The 20,749-nt window shown below is 47.3% G+C and overlaps 1 protein-coding gene across 1 annotated transcript; it reads left to right on the forward strand.

Moving 5' to 3' along the window:
- The first annotated feature begins 13,913 nt into the window (after window positions 1–13,913).
- LOC105914746 lies at window positions 13,914–14,264 on the forward strand. The gene has a single exon (XM_012847389.1). The coding sequence runs from the start codon at window positions 13,914–13,916 to the stop codon at window positions 14,262–14,264; it is 351 nt and encodes a 116-aa protein (XP_012702843.1).
- Window positions 14,265–20,749: the final 6,485 nt, after the last annotated feature.

The raw sequence follows: 20,749 nt of genomic DNA on the forward strand, positions 1-20,749 counted from the left end.
CACCACACCGCACCAAGAACCCACGTCGGGAACGTCTTCCGACAAGGTTTCTATTGGCCGACGGCGGTCGCTGACGCCACCCGTGTGGTGTGCACCTGCGAAGGGTGCCAATTCTTCATGCGACAAACTCATCTGCCTGCCCAGGCACTCCAGACCATCCCCATCACATGGCCCTTCGCGGTGTGGGGATTGGACCTCATCGGGCCCTTCAAGAAAGCGCCCGGGGGCTTCACCCACCTGCTGGTCGCTGTCGACAAATTCTCAAAGTGGATCGAGGCTCGACCGATCACGTAGATCAAGTCCGAGCAGGCGATGCAATTTGTCACCGACATCATCCATGGCTTTGGAGTCCCTAACTCCATCATCACGGATAACGGCACGCAGTTCACCGTGAAGAAATTCCTCAAGTTCTGCGATGATCACCACATCGGAGTGGACTGGTCGGCTGTAGCGCATCCCCGCATGAATGGACAGGTTGAGCGGGCCAATGGCATGATACTCCAGGGTCTCAAGCCACGGATCTTCGACCGCATCAACAAGTTCGGTGGCCGATGGGTTGCGGAGCTCCCCGTGGTCCTATGGAGCCTGAGGACAACCCCCAGTAGGGCAACTGGCTTCACCCCGTTCTTCATGGTCTATGGGTCCGAGGCAATCCTCCCCACCGACCTGGAGTATGGGTCGCCGAGGGTCAAAGCGTACGACGAATGAGGGAACCAAGCATCCCTCGAGGACACGCAAGACCAGCTCGACGAAACGCATGACGTGGCCCTGCTGCACTCGGCCAAGTACCAGCAAGCTTTGCGACGGTATCATAGCCATAAGGTACGGGGTCGGGCCTTCAACGTCGGCGACTTGGTGCTTCGCCTCGTCCAAAGCAACAAGGGTCGGCACAAGCTGACCCCAGCATGGGAAGGTTCGTTCATCGTCGCGCAAGTACTGCGACAACGCACGTACAAGCTAGCGACCCTTGACAGGCAGGTCTTCACCAACACTTGGAACATCGAACAGCTAAGACGTTTCTACCCTTAACTATTATTTCCAAGTTTGTGCATACATACTTCCGTCATCTTTTTGTTTGTGAAAAAAGGGGTGTTTTGAGTTGCTTTCGCTAAAGTTTCATTCCAAGCATAGGGATATCCGACCCTGGCTCTGACCCAGGGTTGCATATCCCTCGAGGGCTGTCAAGGGCTTCGACCCAAGATGCTTGGCATTCCCTCAAAACACCATTTTTTCCAAACTGACCCTCTTCCTAACGGTGCCTTTGCCCATCGGCGCGTCCCGACATGCTCGACTCACAGTCTGAAATTTTCAAACCCAAAAAATAGAAAGAGGATCGAAAACTTTTTTGAAAAAATCACATAAATAGAAAAGCCTCTATGGTCATCGCAAAAGCAAGTTCGAAATTACTTAACTTATTTACATATTTTTGGGCAACTTAGCCCGACACAGCTAGCTCGTCCCTAGGTCCTCTGGCAGGATGGCCTTATCCTCTAGGAGCTACGCCAAGGCCTTCGCTGGATTAAGCACCGACGCATCGATCTCGTCCAGCTCGGCCTCGGAGTAGCCGGAGGTGTAGCCCCCGCTCATCGCATCGAAGTTGATGTTGGAGTAGTGAGAGCCGAAGACACCGAAGGCCCGCCTCACACCAATGTGGAGCGCCTCCCGAGCAATCTCACGGGCTCGCCGGTACGTCCCGAGGACGCGAGCTGCCAGCGTGCTCATCTCCTCCTCTTGGACCACATTAAGGTCCTCGCAGACGATGCGGATGGCGTCCCGTAGGTTGGCATTCTCAGCGCGCTCCGCATCGGTGGCGTCTCTCAGCCGGGCGAGGTCGCCCTCAAGACCTACCCAGAAAAGCCCGCTAGGTCAGAAACCAGCACAATGCTATAAGCAAGAGGACAACAAAAGCCTTACCCTCAGATTGGGCTCTCAGTAGATGTTTCTGGTCGACCCCTTGGGCCATAGTGGTCTGAAGCCCCTGCACCTACGACTAGAGCCGACTGACCTTCACCCCAAGGTCGGCCGCCATCTTCTTGGCTTCAACCTTCCGGCCTGCCTCGAGGTCACGTTCCCGGCAGGTCGCATCACGCTCCTGGCGAGCCGCGTATCGCTCGTGCCAGATGCGCTTAATGGGTTTCTGAAAGGCCTCATGCTCCTTCCTCAACCGTGCAAGCTCCTCGGCGTCATGACAGGCCTTCTTGGCAGTGGCCCGGAGCTTGTCCTCCGCCCTCCGCGCGCCTTCCCGCGCCTCCTGCTCCCGCGCTCGCAGGTCTGCGGCATTCTACTGGGTGGTGGCGAGCTGCCCGGTCAGCTCCCCGGTCCGCCGCGTCTCCATGGCAAGGTGCTCCCAGACCCCCCGCTCGCGCCGGAGGAACTCGGAGTTCCCCCGGCTGCATTCCTGGAGGGCCTACAGAATGATTTACACTCAGGAATCATCTGGAGAAGAAAGCAACGAAAAAATCGAAGGAAAAATAACCACCAAAGAGAACACCATACCTGATCGGCGGGAACAACAACGCCGTCCAACTTCCCCATCGTGGAAGACAAGACGGCAGGGACGTCATCAAGTCCGCCCTACACCTCTTGCCACCTTTTCCGTTCCCCGACATCGTCCAGCACGAAGCGGGGCCTCTGCGGGTCCTCACGGGACATTCAGTGCACGATCGGCCCTCCCCACATGTTGGGGTCACAACCCAGCGGGATGAGGGCACGGAAAGACTCTCTGACCAGCCCCATCGCTGCCACCGAGTCAGGCGCCGCCGTCCCCTAAGCAGGCATGGCCGTCTCCGTCGTTGCTGCCGGAGGAGGCACCACTGGCTCCATCGCCGCCGCCGGACCAGGCGTCACCGTCTCCGTTGTCACCGACAGGGGAGGCACCACCATCTCCGCCACAACCACCGTCTCCATTGCCATCGCCGCCGCCTCCACAACTGGCGCCTGGGGCACTGGCACCACAATCACTGGCTCCTCCTCTACCTCGTCATCCCTGTATCACCTCCTTGGGCGGAGGAACCCTAGGGGTAGTATCTTGTCCTGCGGCGTCGGCCGCGAGGGCAGAAGACGGGACAGGGGTCGACTGGTCCGGTGGCGACTGCCCCGTGCCCAACTGCGGCACCACGGGCTCACCGACGAGACCACCGCTCGGTCCCGGCGGGGTCATGGTTGGCCCCGCGAAGGTAGCTGATACCTAGAGCACCTTCTTCAGCACCAGCGGCAGGACGAAGCCGCGCGGAGCAGCACTACGAGACGACGACAACTTCATCAAAAATAGCTCGACGCCAAAGAATAAGGTACGCAGAAACTTTCCACCTACCTTCCCGCAGTAAGAGGACGATGGGCGCGCTTCACCCCCGAGCTCGACGCCGACCCCGAGACATCCGATAGCAGCCGCTTGCCGCTACCCCTCTTTTCGTGCGACGTAGGCAGAGGGTCGGGGGTCGGTCCCATCAATTCCTGAGGCACGCCCCTCCCTGACCCCTGGGGCGCGGCCTCCAACCCCCGCGGGGTCGGGCCCTGGGCGGGCGGTCCGCCCAACACGTCCTTCGCAGATGGTTGAGGGGGCTGGTCCCGGACGACGAGCGCGCCCGGCACGACGGTCGAGACATAGTCCTCCTCCTCCTCCTCGTCAGTCTCATCTTCATCATCCTTATCATCCTCAACATCGTCATCGTCCGTCATGACCGCGCCGCTCCACCGCCATTGGAACTCCTTCATGGCCCTCTTCCTCTTCCTCGTTGTCTCCTTGTCCTTCCTCCTTTTCTGCTTTTCGGTAAGGAGGCGGTTCTGCTGCCGCCGTGTTGTGTCCTCTGGCATAGGCGAGCGCGAGGCTACAACCTGGTTCAGTTCGCCCTGCAGATTCAAAGACTCCGCGTCAAAATGACAAACCAGGGAATGTAGGAAAGAAGAATGAGAGTGCAAAATTCTCACCAGCAGGACGAAGCCTTCGTCCGGGCGCATCGGAGGGTGGTCCAGCACTGGGTAAACAACGTCCCTATCATCCAGCGCCTCCCGGATGTGCTGCTCGATCTCAGTGTCGGCGAGCACACCCGTCGCAATGACGGTGCAATCAGTCACCGCGCCAGGAACCATATCGCCGAGTGCGCGGGCCTGGAGCATCAATGGCGCCACCCTCCGAGCGTGGTACACCCCGATAACTCCGTCCCCGGTCAGGCCCTCCTCCTTCAAGAGATTGATGGACTAAAGAAGACCGGCGATGTTCCTCTTCTTCTTCTCAACCAGACAATATGTCCAGTTGTTCGGCACCGCCTCGATGACGCGGCCAGTGAACTCCGGCAAGGGGGACTCGGGGCAGTTCTTCACGTAGAACCACTGCTGGTGCCACCCCTTCTAGAACGGCGCGGTCTTCATCGCCATGTATTCCTTGGCGCGGTTCTAGCAGAGGTGGATGACGGCGCACCCCATTGGCATTGGAACCGCCTGCACCTGGATCCCCCTCTTCTCGATCTTATGATGCAGGCTGACCGTGAAGAAGTATTTCCAGAGCAAAATGTTGGGCTCGATCCCCACGTACCCCTCGCACAGCGCGACGAACGCCGCAATGTGCTGGATCTCGTTGGGGTTGAGGTGCTGCAGCTCGAGCCCGTAGTAATGCAACAGCCCGCGGAAGAAGTGGCTCGACGGAGTCACGAACCCCCTCTCATGGAAGTGCGTGAACGAGACGATGTATCCGTCATCTGGCTGCGGCGCATCCTCCCTCCCGGGGTACCGCCACTTGTTCTTGGCGGTCCTCTTGCAGAGGAGGCCCTTCTTCACGAGGCTGGTGGCGCGCGGGGTGTTGAAGCTCGAGTGCAGCCAGGACTCCATCGCTGAGGGAAGGGAAGGCTCAACGGTGGGGGTGGAGAAGGCTGCTGCGTTGGAGCGAAGGGAGGTGAAAATTGCGCAAGAAAGCAAGAAAGGCTGGAGACGGGTGGAGGGCGGAACCAGTGAGATGGACTCCCTCGTCTTATAGGGGGGTGTGCAGGAAGCGAAAAAGGCAATCCAATCACTGTTATTGCAACGCTAGGTACACCCGTCACCCCCGCCTTTTTGGAAACTGTGCGCACGATCTCTTCCTGCTGCAGGGAACGTCTCCCCTCCTCGTTTCATGGGCCCGGTGTTTTTCGCCACTTCACCTCCTAGAGGATGCACGCGCATGACTTCCTTCACGTACAACCCGAGGCCCACCAACAAGTGAAAAAGGGATACGAAGCTGAAAACGCTCCTCCGACCCATTACGGTCCAGGGGTTCAAAGGCTGGCTCACCGCAGGGTTCGACAGTCGCCCCAGGACGCTCTCAAGCAAGGGGTGAGAAGGGACAGGTCCGCTAGCAGCCATCACCCAGGCGAGCGAAAGCCAAGGGCATCCCGACCTCACGTTCGAGTCCGGACTGGCGTTTAAGTTCATGGTTTTTCCCCGAAGAAAGGCAACGAGCCCCCGGATCCAACCGAACGGACTCGGGAACTATATGAACTGGCCATCCGGAATCTAGAGTACGCCACCAGCTTGGCCAGAGCCGGAGTCCCCCGAACGGGGACTAGGACTCCACTCAAACTGACCCGTTCGCAGCTCAATGAGCACCACGGTTCGTCCAACGAGGATAATGTGGCACGGCTCACCCCCTCCATCCCAGCGAACGAACGCTTGAGGGGTAACGATCAAAAGTCGATCCAACCTCTCGATCAGTCTCCTGCAACGCGCAGGGACTTGGGGGCTAGCATTGCAACCAAACAACCACGCGTATGGTCACAATTTGGAGTCTTGGAGCAGGAGTGGTCGTCGGAACGATTGGGAATCTTCCCGAGCCGAGCCATCCTCGGAACACCCTGCCTACCTAAAACTTCCTGGCCAAACCAAACGAGCGAAACTTTTTCTCCCCGATCAAATGTAGGTTGCAGAACAAACCAAAATCCTTGGCGAACGACGAATACAGCCTCTAGAGGAGCATTTTTGCTCCACCAAAGGCTCGGGGGCTACTGTTGGGGGAAATATCAACGACTTCCTTATTTTTCTTAAATGACGATCATAAGGGCCCGGACCCACCTCTAGCAACAGTGACCTCTGCTGACTCAGCCTGACCCCCGGGTCACGGGGTCGGACGCGCTCGACCCCCCGAGGCCGCTCCTCTTCCCAGCTGAGAGTGTTCCGCCTCGCCCGACCCCCGAGCAAGAGGTGTCGTCCGACTCCTCGCGGTAGGTCTCTGCCTCGCCCGAACAAGGGCGCAAGGGGTCGAACGCGCCTGACCCCTTGTCGCAAGGCTCCGTCTCGCCCGACCCCGGGCACAAGGGGTCCGACGCATCCGGACCCACAAGACAGAGCTCCGCCTCACCCTAGGACATGCGCGGACCCGCAGACGAGGGCGCAGATCTTGTGGGCCCCCACCAATCTTGCCATAAATGCCACCGATGGGGCGCGCTTGACCGGAACACGGATCTGACACACGTTCCACGATGTGACCCGCCAGAGTTTTCGGGCGGCGCACTGCTGCCACGACTGCACATGGCTACTACTGCACCGTCCTACCCCTCCCCCGTGGCATTCGTCATAGGGTACTCTCGCCCATGTTCCAAGGTGCGCCGCCCGGTTTCCCGCTTAGCTTGGCGGTAGGGGTGAGTCAGCCGCGCCTCCCAAACAGCGTACGTGGCAACAGTGGTCGCCCGTCATCCCTAACGTGCACAGTTATGGTGGCCAGTCGTCATCATCAGCTCGTACAGCTACAGTGGACAGTCGCCAAGCACGTCTCGCATGCTCGGGTATAGTGGCCGACCGCCGGGTCTTCGATGGGACCCCACGGCAACCCCGGTGGCTCGACCTGTCTCCCCGTACTTTACCTCTCAGGCTTTATCTTTTTTACTTCCCCTAACTCCCGGCTGGATTGTAACTCCTGTGTCCTCCTTACGCTATAAAAGGAGAGCCAGGGGGGCCGAGAAGGGGACGGCTTTCAAGCGAACCGAATGAGCCCCAACTGACAACCCTTTTACGCGAGCATCAATACACACCCACAGAGACTTGGTACCACCTTCCCTCTCTCACCCGTTTGTAACCCCTACCACAAACTTGGCACGAGTAACATGAGCAGCCTCCCACACTGGACGTAGGGCTATTCCTGCCCGAACCAGTATAAATCCCGTGTCCTCTCGTGCAACCATCCGAGCTTTACGCGCATAGAAACAAATTTACTTGCCGGAGTCTTGACCCGTGGTTCTTGGCAACGACACCCGGTATACTAAAAGGCTTCCGTGTCCCCCTAAATTTGAACCCGGTACTTACGCTAACATTAGTACCGGGTCAAAATACAACCGGCACTATGACCGAGAACAAATGCTCATATTTCTAGTAGTGTATAAGGAGACCTTGACGTAATTTAATTTTGCAACACTATCTTGTATTACTGTGCATGTTTGAAGCTTGTCGCAATTGCAACGCATCAGTTCGCATTTTTATGTGGAAATGCAGCCATAGATTTTTGAAAAGGCCGGAATAATTTAGTAGAAAAAGGTATAGTACAAGAATTATACTTCATTGCAGCGTTTGTATTAATTATCATCGGAACGTTGGCACACTTAGGTAATGCGTAGGAGAACTGTACGAGTGCATAGAAATTATCGAGACTGGAAATTATGATTGATTATATTCTTCTTGCACGGAAACTAGAAGGAAATTGCGGTTTCTCGTCGTCGTTGCAGTCCTGGACGGCAGCAGGTAAAAAGCAAGCAATAATGCCTGCTTCGGTCAAGCAAATGATTTACTTATTTTATTCTTTTCTTACGCCTGGAAAACAGTTTAGTATAGGGTGCACCACGTACCGGATGACGAATTGAGATTGTACGCGTATGGTGTAATATCCCCCGAATCTGATGCAGATACCAGACAAGACTAATAGTATACGCCCTACGCTGCTGACTGCACCGGTTATCGTGGATTGAGGAGGCTAGCTAACTACTCCGTCCGATCTGAATTACTATTTATTTTAACTTTTCTAGATACGTAGTTTTTAATATGCACCTTGATATATATTATATCTAGATATATAGTTAAAGTTATATATCTAAATAAGCTAAAACGAATAGTAATTTGAGACGGAATTAGTAGTTTTCGATCCAGAGAGCAGTAGGCCCGAGAGATTTTACAACTTAATTAAGGTTCTATTTCAAAGACGTAGAACCCCGAGAAACTTTTTAACATTTCGGAGAATATAGAGAGGAGGGACTTTTTAACAAACTCCCTCCATCCCAAATTATACATAGAAAAGATAAAAAAATAATTTACAATTTAAAACGGAGGGAGTACTTAAAAAAATGCAGCACATGATTTGTTTTTGAATTATTAGGAATGTAACAAATTTATAAGGTTAATTATTTTTCTTGTTCTAGAATAATTTAAATTTTGTGAGCACATGAACATGAATTATTATTGATAAATTAAAATTTTCATTTGAAAAACTTCAGTAATAGTTAATTATCACTATTTGATCCAATTTATGGCTCCTCAGCTATAGTGACTTTACCACTAACCATTCTTAATTGGTACAATCATTGTGTATAACTGTTTTGATTATTATAATGGATAATCACTACTATTGCAACTTACCTGTGATTGTTTCGTTTCGTTAGTGCACACATTCCTATCCAACCCGGCCCACTATACCCACAAGTCAATGCGCTACCAAGACGAGCTCGTACAAATTAAGGTCTTGGGTTCAACTCAACCTTAAAGACTTATATGATGTATGCGCGTTGCCTAGTCTTATATGTTGCAATTCGCCACTGTTAATTTCTAACGTGGGACTAAACCTAACAATCTTCCCCGCCACACATTAGGACGAAGTCTTCCATCAAGGAAGCTATGTAATCTCCTGGCTGATGTTATTTTCAAATATCGAGTCCAACTCTCTAATCACGCAAGACACTGTGTGATCCTTTCGACGCTCGCTCATTTCCTAACCTTTAGCTCTGATATCATTGTTGTAGTGTGCAACCTATTTCTGCTCAGCCCACTATACCCATGAGCCAACTAGTCAAGGTCAACATGAGCCTGCAACAACCAAGCCTAACTTAACTACAAAGATGAGCCTGATGTGTGAGAGGTGCCCCACTTTGTATGTTGTTCTCCTCCCCCACAGTCAATTTTAGGTGAGGAATTAGGTCTAGGACGTTTAAAAATGTTAGAATTCTCACAAAAAATTGTGATAAATTGCAATGTTGAACATATGGTCAAATATTTTCATTAGGGGTAAGTTACCACATGACACTGAGCTTTGCTGGTACTCCTATTCCGCACAAAGTTTTCACTAATTAGACATTGGGGATTTGTGTTCTAGACCCTGTTTCGAAGTGTAGTTGTGATTTTACCCTCACCATTCACAAGTTCATGTAATTTTACTCTCAGTCAATGTCAAAATATGGGCAAATATGCAAAGATCACCGGCAAAATCCCGTGAACCTGTGAATATTTTAGGGTAAAATCAAAAAGTTAAAAAAAAGGGTAAAAATACAATTGCACTTAAGAGTTGGGGCAAGATTAAAAAAAACCTTTTAACCGCAGTATTGGAAAATATTATCCATGAGACCATTATATTTGCAGCTGCATTTTGGCTCTGCTGGATCATTGTAACTGTCACTAAAGAGAAAAATCAAGAAACATAGTCGCAATTTGAAATTGATAATTGTTGATGTATTTCGAATCCACAATGCAGGTAGGAGGTCCTATCCCATTACAGTTGTTGTGCTGGATATTAATAAGTTCTCTAAACAAGATAAGCATGGTAACAACAAATTCACCATAATGGTGGTCGCCCGAACCTACTGTGATGAAAGTGAATTAACTATGTAATATAGGTTTTAATACAAGATGCATAGCAAATATGCCTGTTTCCACGGTTAGGGAGAAAGACACTCACCAAATGCTCATATGTGATATCTTGTTAGTCGTTGTTGGTCAAGAGCCGTGAAAGAACGATTTTCTTCAATACTTCATAACACAAGCCGTAAAAAATGATTTTTCTGTCACAGATCATCATGATCAGACTTACCATAAATGATTTAGAGAATCTCTAAAGCTTTAAAATAATATTTTCTGAACTGCCAAAGATATCTCAGTGGTGAAAGAAATTAGTCCCCATATAGCCTACGAGGAATTACTGCTAGATGGTCGACTTCTAGTATCCGTCGAGAACCTCCATTTAGTACCAGACAGGTGACCGGTACTGCTTTTATCCAATACCAAATACGCTATTTAGTACCGATCGGTAACACCAACCAGTACTAAATAACTTTGCACCCAAATAATAAAGAAAAAATGAATGAACAGTAGAGAGGCCTCCACACACGCACATTGTCACAAGTCACGCGAATTTCACGTGTAATAATATGTGTGCGCAGTCCGTGGAAAATCGAACTCACGACCTTAAGCCTCACGTGAACCTTCCCTATCATCTCACCTACACAGCACATGTGATGAACTTAGATATACTTTCCTTTTGAAGTATTCCGTGGAGTAACTAGTATCCGTTCGTGTTATTGCCCAGTACTAAATGGTACTCCACGGGATACTTGAGTTATTGACCTGTACTAAATGGTCCATGCATTAGTAGCAGGCCATAACACCAACTAGTACTAAAGTTTGACATTTAGTACCGGGTGATGTTTTGATCTGGTACTAAAAGGTCTCCGAGGACTGAAAATTTAGGCACGGTACTAATTCTGCATGTTAGTATCGGACCGTCCGGTACTTAATGTGTTGGACAAATGTTCAGTTTTCTTGTAGTGTGTGGGTTCAAATTCAAATCGCTATGTTTAGGTAACTGAATTGGTCCATATTAGCCGGCTAGATTATATGAAGTATATGTATGAGCCAGTGTTAAATAACACTGGTACATTTAGTTAAAGAAACCTGTGGTATACCTGCGCAGGTATGTTTAATTACTATATGTGCCGGTGTAAGGTTCGAAAAGACTTAACACACCGGTCTGTTTTTAATTAACCAAAACGTAAGAACCAATGCGTATGACGGTCTCTACGGTAGCGAGGAAGACGAACAGAGTGGAGAGAAGTCAGCAATGGCCGATAGAGTATACAACTTTTAGCATACTTATCAAGTACATATGCTAAAGCTCCTGGTTTTGGCAAAATCTCAGGTAGCAAGCCAAGTTACTGTAGCGCTCACCTTAGACTGACAGATGGACCAACAGCGACGGGTTGACGTCCACCAATTTCTCAGTTCCGTAATCGGCTAATCCCGTACGGCTTCTCCACATGGGCCAGTTCTGCTTCCTTCCGGGGCGACGGGATCGGCGCTGAGCAAACTGGGCAAACTAGGCAAAGGCGCGAAGGCCCATGCATGACAGGAGGTGCCTCTATGCGACGGCGCGGAGGCCGTGTGCTGCAGCTGATGCTGCGGCCGACGAGCGGCAAGCCGACAGGACCTCTCCCTGGCAGCCATACTACCGGCATGGCCGTTCTGGCCGTTCTACCTGCTTCCTACCACCACGCTATGGCACTTAAACTGAATGCCCCCTTCTACCCTGTGTCTTGCACAGAACAATTCACCATTACTTTTGTCTTTGTGCCTCATGTATATCATCAATTGCACCAACGTCAAAGAAGTTAAGATCATATATTATTCGGTTCTTCTTCCAAATCTAAGGCTATATATTACAAACTAGTATGGGACCTCCTTAATCTTGGAGATCATGATCATTTCTGCCCTATAGTGCTTCCACAAATTGCCACGGAGAATCTTGCTAAAGGAAGACGTACCATCCAATACAGAGCATTGACAGTTTGCCACACCAAGGTTAACTTCATCGTATTATACAGCAAGGAAAATATATTAATGCATTTATACATCTTGATTTTCCATACAAATAAATCACAAAGTACCTCAACTACTTGCTTTGAATACATTCTTCTTCTGCAACCTAAAATACCAAAGTACAGATGTCAGTTCATTGTTTTATTTATGTTTGCTACCTGCTGTATAGTTCATGTACTGTTACAAAGGAGAAACGAAACGTTCAGAACACTCAATGACTGAATTGTATGCACGAAAAGCAAATAACTCAAATTTGCTGACCTATTACTACAGCTGCTGAAGCAGATCTTCTGTTCCGATTACTGAACTCTATATACTTCCTCATAAAAAATTCCATGCTTGTACTATATGTAGTTTTCTTACTTCATGTTGCAAATAAACACTACATGGCTACTAATATGTGATGTTACTAAATGAAATTTAATTTTAGCAATTTCCCAATAATCCATAGAGAAAAAATAAGGGTGGTGCGGCAATGCACGCCTATCCACTACTCAATTCTATTCTGGATGACATTTCTGTTTTCATCTTGTAAGGCAAGGAGTCAGTTCTGGTCCACTTGTTCCCGAGTTGAGTTTAATTATCTAGTTTCCTAAATTAATCATCTTGTAAGCTGGACTCTCATCATGGTCTCAGTTAGATAGCAAATTAAACACGGAGGCTGAGACATTAGTTATATCCTCGTAATTTCAGAGAATTGGATGCTAAATCTAACAATGTAACGAGCTAGGTTTTCTTGTATGATTTTTCAATCTGGATTCAAAGCGGAGCAGCTAACCTAGCTATACTTAAAGTGAAAATCCGCTGAAGCAATATTAGCTGTTGCGCCGGCGATGGAACATGTCCTCTTTGCACAGTCCATGCGCATCGCCTATCAGATTAACTGGGACATGGTCCTCGACGTGCTGGTGACCGGCTTCACAGTCGCGAGGACAAGGTACACCGGCTACACAAGAGCCCGTGCGTCTGTTGCTGGGACTCCAACCCAATGTCGCTGCACCCGAGCCACCGCAGCAGCCGGAAAGGAAACGGACTGCAATATACCAATATACAACCTATGAAATGAGAACCTCTAAAAAAATCATAAAAGCGACAACATCAATATAGACGCTAAGCAACCATACTGTTTTCAAAAAAACATAAATAACTATACAAGAATAATAAGCTGAGAAACCCGTAGCAACGCACGGTCATTTCTACTAGTGCAAAATAAAATTAAAGGCTATTGGCAAACAATGAAATCATTAGAGGCCCAACTTAGAGCCCAGCCTAAGTTTTAGTTAATAGGCCCAGCAAGTCATCAACCGCAAGGCTTCTAGAGAAAACACATTGCCATCATTGCTCAATTTCATTCGGAAAACGGTTGCAGCCCACCAGAATGGCTAGAATTGGCCAGAATTGATCCGGGTTGTTCATGCTGTTTTCTTGACGGAGCGGAAGGTTCCTGCAACGCTAGCTGCTTGCGGTGCGAAATGAAATGAAATTTACATGTAATTTGGTAGAGCTCTGTTCCATTAACTAAAGGGACTACCATCTGACGGCTTATTCAATCCACCCAATTTCAGCCCTAGGAAAATTCGGGACTATTTAGCTTTCATATGAACCATTTTTAAACAAGTTTGTTTGAATTAACATAATTTCATATAATATTGGTATGAAATAAAAATTGTCCTTAGATATGCAACAAATTTTCTCATGTTTGGCTGACTATTCTGAAAATGATGTGCTAGGAAACTGAGGGCAAGTTAGCAGGGCGTGTCATCACTACTGCTTGCTGAATGTCCTGCCGTGACTCACAATGGCATATAATTGTTAGATAACGTGGTATGTAACAAACCTTTGTATGCGGCAAGCTGTTAGGATTGTCTGTTAGTTGTGCGTATAGTTAGAGATAGAGTTGTAGTATATCTTGTACTCTCAACAACTAACAGCCAATGCCTAGAGACTTGCACGCCAAGCTTGTGATCCACATGAGGGGAGTTTCCTTGCCCTATTTAACACGAAGCCGCCGGCCAGGGAGAGGTACGGCATTCCACTCATTCTTCCTTGCGCCTCTGTTTGCTTTCAAGGTAATCAAAGCCACAACAACAGATTAGATTAGATCCATGTCAGCTTCCTCCTCCACTGCCATCATGAATCCCCCTATTGGCATCATCATCACCGAGAAGTTATCGAAGAACAACCACGGCGTGCAGGTCCTCACCGCCATTCGAGGAGCGCGTCTGGTGGGGCACCTCACCGGTGTCGCCACAACTCCTGCAGCCGTGATCGACGGCAAGGAGGGTGACAAGATAGTCAAGGTCGCCAATCTGGCGTACGAAGAGTGGTACACCACAGATCAGCAGGTGCTTGGCTTCGTTCTCGCCTCGCTGACCAAAGAAGTTCTTCCCCAAGTGTCGGCCAAAGAGACTGCAGCAAAGTTGTGGATGGCCATTGAGGCGATGTTCATGTCTTGAACGAAGGTGCGCGCCCTCAACACTCGCCATGCTCTTGCAACTGCCTAGAAGGGTGATCAATCTGTTATGGAGTATGTGGGCAAGATGAGGACTCTAGGTGACGATATGGCCACCGCTGGAAGACCTCTTGAAGATGCTGAGCTCATGGAATACATCATCATGGGCCTTGATGAGTTCTTCAATCCAATTGTCTCTGCTCTAGTGGCAAGAATGGAGAGCATGTTTGTAGACGACCTATACTCTCAACTGCTCGCCTTCAAAACCCTCACAGAGATCATCAGCGGGGATGGCGGCTTTGGTTCACCTGCCAATATGGCAAACCAGGGTGGTCGAGGTGGCCATCGAGGCCACGGTGGCTATGGCCATAGATATGGCAACGGGCACTGTGGACACAGCAATGGAGGCAACTACACCGACAATGGCAGCAACAACAACAATTCCTCACACCAGAACACTGGCGCGGGGCTTGGCTGCTTCAACAACTAACGTGGCTGCAACAACAGCAGCTCCTCATGCCCTACGTGCCAGGTTTGTTTGAAGGTTGGCCATACTGCAGATCATTGCTGGCAGGTTTGAAGAAGACTATGTGCCCGAAGAACACGATGTCGCAGCTGCAGGGACAAGCTCCTACAATGTCAACAAAAAATGGTATAGTGACATAGGCACCACCAACCACATCATAGGAGAACTTGAGAAGCTAGTAGTTCATGACCAACAAGGATTTAAGCCTAGGGCCACTAGGGCCATTGCCCTAGTCGTTGACCCATTTTCTCCACATGAGTATACTGTAGCACAAAGAGGCCTGGCTCCAGCCAGCCCATCAGCCCACTGAGTGGCCCTAGGCATTGGGCCAGTCTAGCTCCGCCACTGTTAGTGACAAGTAAAATGGTGCAGAAAGAAATCCATACTGCTAATGGTGCAGGTATGAACATTAAACCTATTAGTCAATCAACAATTCACACTCCAAATCGAGATCTTCTTAAAAATATTCTTTGTGTTCCATCCACTAAAAAGAATCTCATTTCTATACATCGTCTTGCATTTGATAACAATGATTTTGATCAATTTCATCATGATTTCTTTTATATAAAGGATCAGGACATGAGGAGCACTCTTCTTAGAGGATCATGTCAACATGGGCTGCACCGTCTTCCTTCGGCATTTGCCACAAAGCAAGCTTTTTGAGTCAATAAAGTGTCCATTGATAGATGGCACAATCATTTAGGACATCCTTCTATTCCATTAGTTGAGAAACTTCTTAAGAATCATAAACTTCCTTATTATTTTGATTCGAATAAAAGTTCTATCTATGATACTTATCAAAAACCTAAGAGCCATCAGATCCCATATCCTAAATCTACTAGAACTTCTAGTTATCCTCTTGAGCTTATTTTCTTTGATGTTTGGGGGCTTGCACCTGATTCAGTTGGGAGATACAAATATTATGTGAGCTTTGTTGATGACTTTAGTAAATTTACTTGGATTTATTAAATCAATTTTAAATCTGAAGTTCTCTAGAAATTTCATGAGTTTCGGAGACTTGTTGAGAGACTCCTTGATCGAAAAATTATTGCTGTCTAAAGTGATTGGGGAGGCGAATATGAAAATCTCAATTCTTTCTTTTAAAAAATTGGTATTTGTCATTTGGTTTCTTATCCTCATGCTCATCAACAGAATGGATCAACTGAGCCTAAGCATAGGCACATCGTTGAAGTTGGCTTGTCCCTGCTAGCCCATGCACGCATGCCTCTAAAATTTTGGGACGAAGCTTTTCTTGCAGCAACTCTTTTTATCAACTGCACTCCAAGTAAAGTTATCAATTTTGTCTCTCATCTTGAAAAACTATTCGAAACAACTCCCGATTATACATCATTACGTGTCTTTGGTTGCTCTTGTTGGCCTAATCTTTGCCCCTATAATAAACATAATCCATTCAAAGGAATGTGCCTTTCTTGGATACAACAATATGCACAAGGGAATCAAGTTCCTTGACATCTCCACTAGAACATTTTATTTTTCCCATGATGTAGTATTTGATGAAAATATTTTTCCCTTTTCTAAACTAAATCCAAATGTCGGATCTTGTCTTCATTCTGAAATTCTTCTCCTTCCATCTACCGTGTTAAATCCCTCTAGAGGTGAATCTGTGGTTGATTCTATGTTTAATGATTCTAATCCACTAATTTTGGTGAAAGAACATGTGATATGCAGGAAGAAAATGGATCTGGCGTCAGTAGCTCATGCCCCGGAGCTGATTCCCCTAAACTACCATTAGGTTCCGCCTCGGGATCCTTGCATCCAGGCGCACCATCTGCACCTCCTTTTCACCAGGTGTGTGTTGCACCAACACGGCGATTCCACACTTCTTGGTGGGAACGCGGTTCCTCCACCACCCGACCAAGCGCCCCGCCTCGACCAACCAGCAGGCGCCATCGGTGCTAGGGGGGTTAGAGCATCAACCTTGGGATCGGAGCCTAATCCTGTCTCGGATGCTGTGGATGCTGCGGTAGGATCTTCTGCGGGTGATCCTCCTATAGATCGATCTACACCAGTTTCACCACTTGCAGCTCCTAGCCCAGCAAGAACACGTCTACAGGATGGCATTCGCAAACCAAAGGTATTTAGTGATCATGTTCATTATGGCTGCTATACCTCTAGTGGTGAAGCACAAAGTGTTCAAGAAGCTTTGATGAATAGTAATCAAAAAATGCAATGTATGTAGAGTATGATGCATTAATAAAGAATAAAACATGGCACCTAGTTCCACCGAAGAAAGGTAGCAATATTATAGACTGCAAATGGGTGTTTAAAACTAAGCTAAAGTCAGATGGCAGCCTAGATCGGTGTCGGTGTGTAGACCCGGCAACCTACCGAGGGGGATGCCCGAGGTAGTGTTTGGTTAGTGGGGTTCGCCAAGATCAGGAACTCGAAGGTGAACACAGACACACGATTCAGACAGGTTTGGACCGCTAGACTGCGTAATACCCTACGTTCTGTGTGTTAGTTGGATTAAATTGCTTTGGAGGAGGGTCCTTGCCTCACCTTATATTACTGGGGTTAGGGTTACAGGTTGGTTGATTTACAAGAATACTAGTCAGATTCGACTAGGCGAGTCCAACTCTAATTGCTATGAGTAGTTTTCCTAATCCTTGACTAGTTCCAGCCTGCAATGTAGACCACACTGTCCTGCACCGTAGTCTCCGTGTTAGACACGTCTCGGTGTACAACCCTATATCTAGGACTGTCCAAACCTTCTGGTGGATCCATAGATGTAGGTACGACAATCAGCATAAAGCTTGATTGGTAGCAAAGCGGTTTAAACAAAGATATAGCATAGATTATGAGGATACCTTTAGTCCAGTTGTGAAGATTTCCACTATCAAAACAACTTTGTCTATTGCTATCTCAAGGGGCTAGAATTTAAGGCAACTTGACGTGCAAAACGCCTTTCTCCATGGTGTTCTAGAAGAGGAAGTATATATGAAACAACCCCCAGACTATGAGAACAAGTCTTTGCCAAACTTAGTTTGTAAGTTAGATAAAGGTCTTTATGGCTTGAAACTGGATCCACATGCATGGTATGCAAGGCTTAGCTCTAAGCTTCTTATTCGTGGTTTTAATTTGTCAAAGGCAGATACATCATTATTTTATTTCAACAAAAAGGGAGTAACGGTGTTTATGCTAGTCTATGTTGATGACATAATAGTGGCAAGCTCAAGTCAAGAAGCAGCTTCGGGTCTATTGCATAATCTAAGGCGAGAGTTTGCCTTAAAAGATTTGGGAGAACTTCACTACTTCTTGGGCATTGAAGTAACCAAGGTGCGTGATGGAATTATCCTTACCCAAGATAAATATTCCTCAGATTTATTAAAGAAGGTAAAAAAGTTTGATTGTAAACCTGTAAGCACTCCTATGTCAACTAGTGCAAAATTGTCTGTTGTTGATGGAACTCTTTTGAGCAACACTTATGCTACATGGTATAGAAGCATTGTAGGGGCTCTCCAATATTTGACATTAACTAGACCTGATACTGCTTTTCCTGTAAACAAAGTGTCTCAATATTGACATACTCCTATTGAAGTTCATTGGGCAACTGTCAAGAGAATATTGAGGTAATTGAAGCAAGACACAAAGATAGGTCTCAAGGTTAGTAGGTCAAAGTCTATGTTGATAAGTGGGTTTCTATATTCTTGGATCAAGTTTAATGTCCTGGAATGCAAGGAAACAATCAACAGTGTCAAGGTTAAGAACCTAGGCAGAGTATAAGGCAATTGCGAATGCAACGGTAGAAATTATGTGGGTTCAAACATTGCTGAAGGAAACTGGAGTGCAATGTCCTCCTGCTGAAATTATGGTGTGATAATTTGGAAGCTAAGTATTTATCTACTAATCATGTGTTTCATGCTAGAACTAAATATATTGAAGTTGATTATAATTTTGTTAGAGAAAAGGTACTAAGAAATATGTTGGAAATAGATTTTGTTCCTTGAGGTGATCAAGTTGCAGATGGATTCACCAAGGCATTAACAATGCGGAAGCTGGAAAACTTCAAGTATAATCTCAGCCTAGAGCCTAGCATGGTTGTGATTGAGGAGGGCTGTTAGATAAGGTGATATGTAACAAATCTTTGTATGCGGCAAGCTGTTAGGATTGGCGGTTAGTTGTGCATATAGGTAGAGATAGAGTTGTAGTATATCTTGTAATCTCAACAACGAACAGTCGATGCCTAGAGACTTGTAGACTAACCTTCTAATCCACGTGAGGGGAGTTTCCTCGCCATTTAACATGAAGCCGCTGTCCAGGGAGAGGTACAGAGTTCTGCTCTTTGATTGCTTTCAATCATCAGTGATTGTGACATGGGAAATTATTGGGTTTACCGTTGGAAGCATCAGTCTCCACAATCACAGCCGGCATACGCGTTCAATTCGTTGGTAGCTGGAGATTACTACACGTGTCAACAAGACATTGTCTATACTCTGGTTAGGAATATTCCGGGAATCTAAGTCTGCTGATCATTGAACTGAGGACGGTGACATTCAAGTAGATATCAAACAGGCGGTCTATATGAGCAGGTGTAAATGTCAAGGTCAAATGACCAATTGTTTCCACACAAAGAATTAGCTACTTGGAGACTAGTGTGTGGCGCAGACGTAGCGTGCGAAATTTCTTAGTCAAACAAGAGAGTTTATTTAGTCCGATCCATTGTCCTGTCCATTTCGTAATTCGATCTAGGAGACCAACTTTCTACCGTGATTTTTGAGCAAAATTCTTGATGTTCGTAGGGACAGTGACAATTAAAACATGAAGGAGAACTCAGGTAACTTTTGTTTTGTACACAAAAACAAAATTCTATTTTGTTGTTAATGAATTCGGAGAGATTCGACCTAGTTTGGGAATTAAAAAGTTGGTATCCACGTGAGCAAGTCCACTTTTTCCTTAATAAAGTCTAACAAAGCCAACAAACTAAGAATGCTAGTTTTGTTTGCAATCTTGACTTGATATCAAATACTTAAAAGTACTGATATTGTTTAAACTTGTCCATTGGTAGTACTCCCTCTGTCCCGAATTATAAGTAATTTTGGATTTACTAGTTTCATATCTTTTTATAATGCATGTAGACATAATATATATAGGTCCATAACAAAATTTATTAATTAAAAAACTAAAATAGCTTATAATTTAGGACGGAGGGATTGGCTGATTTGATAGCCAACTTCAGGAATCACGAAGATTCAACACATATTGATGTGACATGTACAATTTTCAAAGGATGCTGTTTTCAGCTGTAGGTAAAATGTCGGATTTACAATACACATGAATTTACATCAGGATGTTCTGAATTAGAATTCATTCTGTCATTTTCCTTAAAATTTGCCTTCATAGTAGTACTGTCGTACAGATTTAGTAGGAAATTTTGGGCCGGTTAGGACTTTGCACTCAGCAGCATATGTCGCGACGAATGGAAGCGGTACCGTGACAATCACTGGCAGATCAAGGATTGTGACAACGGTGAATATTCGGCATTGCAAGAATCGATCAACGCGTTAACTTCGTTGGTACCTAGAGCCACACGTCGAGATGATAAACAAGCCTTGCCGCGCATCTGATGATGAGATTACCGAAGACTAGTATGCAGTACATACTGACTCGCTAGTAGTGAAAGAGGCCATCCATACAGCTGTGTCAAGGTCAAGTAAACCCTAGGGCCTCGTTCGGACGGGGAATTTTAGCTCGCTCTAGCAGAGTCGTAGGTGTGAAAGGTCCAGTAGTATTAGGGAATGCACCATTAGTACCGGTTGGGAATCCCTTTAGTACCGGTTTCGCAATCAGTACTGGTAGTTCGGTACTAATGGAAGCCTTTAGTACCGGTTGAAATAACCGGTACTAAAGGTTTATTAAAAAATTAAGAAAAAGGAAATCCCCCGCCGGCCCCCGTCAGCCCCCCACCCCCGCTGCCCTCCTCCGCCCGCCCACAGCCACTCCCG

This window comes from Setaria italica, chromosome VII, assembly GCF_000263155.2.
Source record: "Setaria italica strain Yugu1 chromosome VII, Setaria_italica_v2.0, whole genome shotgun sequence".
Classification (NCBI taxonomy): Eukaryota; Viridiplantae; Streptophyta; class Magnoliopsida; order Poales; family Poaceae; genus Setaria; species Setaria italica.